The sequence below is a fragment of the Eufriesea mexicana genome, unplaced genomic scaffold (assembly GCF_001483705.2).
Source record: "Eufriesea mexicana isolate 0111107269 unplaced genomic scaffold, ASM148370v2 scaffold6379, whole genome shotgun sequence".
NCBI lineage: Eukaryota > Metazoa > Arthropoda > Insecta > Hymenoptera > Apidae > Eufriesea > Eufriesea mexicana.
Window position 1 is genome coordinate 44,404 of NW_016914251.1, and position 5,732 is coordinate 50,135.

At 39.3% G+C, this 5,732-nt stretch overlaps 1 protein-coding gene across 1 annotated transcript in view; it reads right to left on the reverse strand.

Annotated features, from left to right (window-relative positions):
- Positions 1-2,244: 2,244 nt before the first annotated feature.
- LOC108552389 (uncharacterized protein DDB_G0271670-like) overlaps positions 2,245-5,732 on the reverse strand; it is a 14,177-nt gene continuing 10,689 nt past the window's right edge. Inside the window, exons 3-4 of the mRNA XM_017906902.1 lie at positions 2,491-2,703; positions 2,245-2,459 (exon numbers count right to left, since the gene is read on the reverse strand). Of these exons, the coding sequence (XP_017762391.1) occupies positions 2,245-2,459; positions 2,491-2,703 (428 nt within the window). The remainder of the gene's footprint in view (positions 2,460-2,490; positions 2,704-5,732) is intronic.

Here is a 5,732-nt window from a genome sequence, read left to right on the forward strand (position 1 = left end):
TTAGCCAACGATGAGACATAAGTGAACCAACGACGAAGCATTCGAATATTATACGAAATACTCGAATGCTCAAATAATGAAAAATAGAATGATAGAAATAAAATCTGAAAGAAGAAAAATAATTAAATCCTGGAAAAGAGAATAGATTAGACATGAAAATAAAAATTGACAACCCAACGACGAAGCATTCGAATATTGTACGAAATACTCGAATGCTCAAATAATGAAAAATAGAATGATAGAAATAAAATCTGAAAGAAGAAAAATAATTAAATCCTGAAAAATAAAATAAATTAGACATGAAAATAAAAATTGACAACCCAACGACGAAGCATTCGAATATTGTGCGAAATACTCGAATGCTCAAACAATGAAAAATAGAATGAAAGAAATAAAATCTGAAAGAAGAGAAATAATTAGTACCTGAAAGAAAAAATAATTAGTACCTGGAAGAAGAAATAATTAGTACCTGAAAGAAAAAATAATTAGTACGCGGAAGAAAAAATTGTTTAAGAGGTTGGGGTGTGGGTGTAGTGTACAGTAGCTATCGACTAGCCAAAAGGTCTAGTCAACGACCACTGATAACTACAACCTCACTTTCGGAACCCCTTCCCCACCGAAAAAATTTAGACGCGACTCTTAGGAAATCGAACCGACAACTGGCTCGAGCAGCGACGCGGGCCCCTTATATAGCTTCGGCCGGCCGAAGATCGGCGAAAATTTCCGAACTTTATCGATTCCTTTAAAAGTAACTTTTCCGGTGTAATAACTAACAATTTGATAACTTTTTTTACTTTTATCGTTAATATACGTTGCAAACTATTTGTTAGTAACAATTTTAATTTGTTATTGATAGTAAGTTTAACAATTTATTAACTTTATGTAAGTTGTGGATAGATTTTAACACAAACACGTTGTTCGTTCAATTAGTAGCCAATAATTTATTAAGTTTTTTGGCTTCTATCGTTAATATACGTTGCAAACTATTTGTTATTAACAATAAGTTTAATAATTTATTAACTTTTTGCAGAATATTGGTACATTTTGACACAAATACGTTGTATGTACTAATAATATCGAATAATTTATTAATTTTTACACTTTTATTATAAATTTGCATTGTAAACAATCTGTTACTAACAATAATAATTTGTTATTAACAATCAGTGTTACGATTTATAATCTTTTCCCAAATTGTATGTACTTTCTAACACTAGTGCGTTGTGCGTTCAAGTAATTTCCAATAATTTATTAATCTTTTCACTTGTATTATAATATATATTGCGAACAATTTGTTGTTATTAGTAAATTCGATAATTTATACATGTTTTATAAACTAAAACCGTATATTAGACAAAAATCTTTTCTTTTTAGAGAAACTTCCATTTTTCGAAAACTGTAGACGATATACTGGAAGTTCGATTGCGGATGCGTGTTCAGGAAAGTAAACTCTGCAAGAATCACCTATTGGATATTATAGGTTAGGGAAATGGTTGAAATTTGTTAGACAATGTTAGTTTATGAGCCGTGAACTAGAGATCGCGTCGCGTGGCGTCGCGTATAGCTTTATGAAAGTCTCGATGCGACGTCGTTGCCTTTGATGCGACACTAAATTCCAGAGGTTCGACGTCAACGAGGGTTGAAATTGACGAGACGAAGGAATACTCCGAGTTAGCGATAAATATCAAGTGCCAAGAATGAAGTTTATGACCCCGTGGTCGTCGTTTCTTTAATTTCAGAAATTGGGGAAAATTAGTGGGTGCGCTGTGGTTCACGGGAACTGCTTCTGTGTTTGAAATGAAGCAAAGTGAACGTTTGGTAGGATTTAATCTGATATTAGTCCGTAATTAGAGCCTCTTCTTCATTGCATTTTCATAGCATATTTAGAGAATATTAGAAGAATAGAAAATTAATTTAGTAGCTAGGAGATGAAGTTAACACTTGTCAGAGACTAAATTTTATCATAAATTTATTTTATTATTTTATTAGAAATTAAATTGTCCCTGTAAAAGGACCTCTACAGAGTATATGGATTAAGGGGTATAGATACGGAATTTCTGCTGCAACTACTACTATTTACTACTGTTCCTATTACTATATTACTATCTCTACTACCATTACCACTGCTTACTACTGTCCTTATTACTATGCTACTATCTCTACTACTATTAATACTACTACTACTGCCTCTACTACTACTACTACTACTACTTGCTATCTTTGCTACTGCTGTCTCTACCATTACTAATTACTATTTCTACTAGTACTGACTCTACTACTACTGCTACGACTGTCTCTACTACTACTGTTACTACTACCTCTACCGCTACTGCTACTACTGTCTCTACCATTACTACTATTACTACTGCTACTACTGTTTCTGGCACTACTGTTACCACTACCTCTACCACTACTGCTACTACTGTCTCTACTGCTATTACTACTACTGCTACTACTGTCTCTACTATTACTACTACTATTACTACTTACTGTCTGCACTACTACTGTCCTTAGTACTACTGTTACTACTACCTCTACCACTACTGCTACTACTGTCTCTACTATTACTACTACTACTACTACTACTGCTACTACTGTCTCTACTACTACTGTTACTACTACCTCTACCACTACTGCTACTACTGTCTCTACTATTACTACTACTACTGCTACTACTACTACTACTTACTGTCTGTGCTATTGCTGTCTCTACAACTACTGTCTTCTATTACTACTACTATATTGGAGTATTCGCAATCTCTGGCAGCGTTTCAGGCAATATGGCGCCGTAAAAGAACCACGCTTTCCGTTTGCGTTCGCGTGCGTTTGTCGAAGATAAATGGGTATCTGTCGCCTGTCGTTCAATCTGCTTTCTGTGCATCGATGACGAATTCTCGCGGATACGTTTTTGTCCGTAAACACTCGTTCCCTGTACACTCGGTGCACGTTTCGAATACGAGTACGTATGCAGGTTGACAAACGGTCGCAGACATCTGCAAACTCCGCACCATTACAATTTTAGCTACATTCGAACGTGGAAATTCCGTGTTTCCATTCATTCCTGCAGGAAAATCGCGCAGAGAACATACTGTGCATCCGCGATTCGCCAATAACAACGACACGTGTCTTGATTTATACCCCCATTAAGACCTCGAATAAACGTACGTACTCGTTAACGGATCTGTACGTCTGCCATGGTACACACTTTTGACAAGTGCAAATTTGTACAGATGAATAAAGCATAATTTCAACCAGTGATTAAATTGTCACGCGTGAATTCTGAATTCGGAGAAAGAGACGGAGGAAAAATTCAAATAAATATGTAATCACGGGAAAAATTAACCCTTTGGTTAGGTTAGGTTGACGGGCCCCGCCGCGGAACCCCTCCCGTGGAACGAAGCATTCTTTAGCATTCGGGGCCCAGGTTTTTGTCCCAAAAACGTCATTGCGATACTACTTTTAAGAGCAAAATAATTTGCATTCATACGAATATATTTACAATTTTTCCACGAACGTATTTTTAATTAAACGGTACGAGTTCTAGATCTAATTGTAGATTTGTTGTTGTAGAATCAAGCAAGCAACATGGTCGACCTGTAGAGAACTGTAGCCCTGACTCGACGTTAGTCTCTCGTCACCCCTCGCTGTGGCATCTGCTGATCACAGTAGTATAGGAATGGAACGAGTGCGGCCATGAGAGAATGCTAAGAGCGTTTGGGACATAGGAGGAAAGTGACTGCGTGCGAGAAGATCGAAAGCCTAAGAGGAGCGAAGATTTTGGAGTACATCCTGCGTGTTTGAAGCACCTGGCCCACCAAGGGCGAGGTCGCGTGACAAATGCATGATCGAGGAAGAGAACCTGTGTATGAAAGAAGACCGAGTGTAAGGTTGAATAAGATTGTAAGAGTGCGAGCAAGGTTGTAATCAAAAAAGATGTGTTGTTAACGTGTCGGATTGGGAGTATGAGAGAGTTGTGAGAGGTCAGTGACAGCTGACAGCGTGGCAATGTGTGAAAGAGAGTGAGAGCGTTCGAGAGATTGTATTAGCGAGTAAGGTTAAGCTTAGCATACTTGTTATACCCGAAATGTTATATTAATTATTAATTACTAGCGATGCTGTGTGCGAATATATGTATTTATCCCGTGACTCCCTCCTCCTATCAATTCCACGCTAGGCCACGAGACATGTCAGTGTACAGACCTCCTTATAGCGATTAAATACGTGATTCACGCAAGTAAACGCTGTCCTGCGTCACGTTATCGTCCAAATTTCAGTACCTTTGCTTCAACGAGCCGTTAAATCTGCATATTGCGAGAAGCGAAAGAGCAAACAGCACGTGTTAACTTCATCAATAAACCAGACACTTTGGCCCAAGCATATTTTGTTTCCACGCTCTAATTATCCAAAAGTCCTGGCAGCTTCTGTTGTTTGTAGCCGTTACGTACTTTCCATTATTTCCACGCACCTGCTCGTTCCCCTTTTCTTCCGTTCCCGCGCTTTTAATACCAGCGTTGTTCCCTCTGCAATTTACGCCCTAAACACGCGACTCCTCCGACCTCGTTCCTCCTGCATTTTTCCTCTCTTTGCCCTCTTTTATTTCCATATTTCCCAACTCGCATTCTGCCGGCCAGCCAGTCGCGAATTCGCCACGTTACAAAGAACGTTTCGCGATTTCCACGAAAATACCTTGTTCCGCCATTTGCTTCCGCTCCAGGGACATCGTCGTGATTCGCGAATATTGCTCGCATTCGGGACTCGGAAGTGTTGTTTCAAGAATTTTTCACCGATGTAGGCTATTCGCCACTGAAATTCCGGCGAGAACGGAGAGGAGAGAGAGAGACCGTCGAGAAGTTGTGCCACGGAATTTTTCAGCCACTTCTATCGAATTGCCAAGAGACATTCCGAGAATTCGACATTTTATTATGGCGTTTAGGTGCTTTCTTCTCTTCCCTCCATTTTTGCTTCGGTCACGATAGAAATTCGATGTCAATGTATCGTGTCTTTAGTGGATTCGATTGAATTAAAATTTACAGAAATCAGAGGGTGTTAGAAAATAGACTTAACCGCACTGATTTCCGAGGGACTCGTATAAAGGCGCTGAAATATCGGATAGCGATCGCGTTAATCGTGGCACGTGACCGTCGATAAACAACCGGCGTTGTTTCACGCGAAAACCCCACGGTTTCTCGTAAATCGAACGTGGAGAGGTTGGTTAAACGAAGATATCGGCTGCTTTACCATAAAAGCTAGCTTTATTTCCGCGAAACAACGCGATAACGTTTGGCCGCGAAGTTCTCGCTTATAAAAGCAACCGCGTAAATTGGCCAAAGGCCACGGAACTTCCGTTCGCTGTTGCCTAGATCGGAGATCGCGGGGCGTGTCATTTCCGCTGTGTCTGATTGGATGAGGCGAGGGATTTTATGATTCATGGAAAAACTTCATCGGATGTATCGATCGACGAGAAAATTGTAACGCATGTATGACTGATGCGACTGAGGTCCATTGTCGGAAAAATGAATGCTTTGGAGAGTGTTGGGTATCGAGTATCGTCTGATTGTTGGATATTGTTTCGTTTCATATCGGTTCACTCTATTTTCTGCGATGGTTTACTCATTGGTAATTTGAGGTAGTTTACGTTGGATCGATAGCATAGCCAGATGAATTTGTGGTGGAGCTATTGGTGGGATAAATATTCATGATTAATGACACGAGTAATCAAGTGGAAGGTTTCA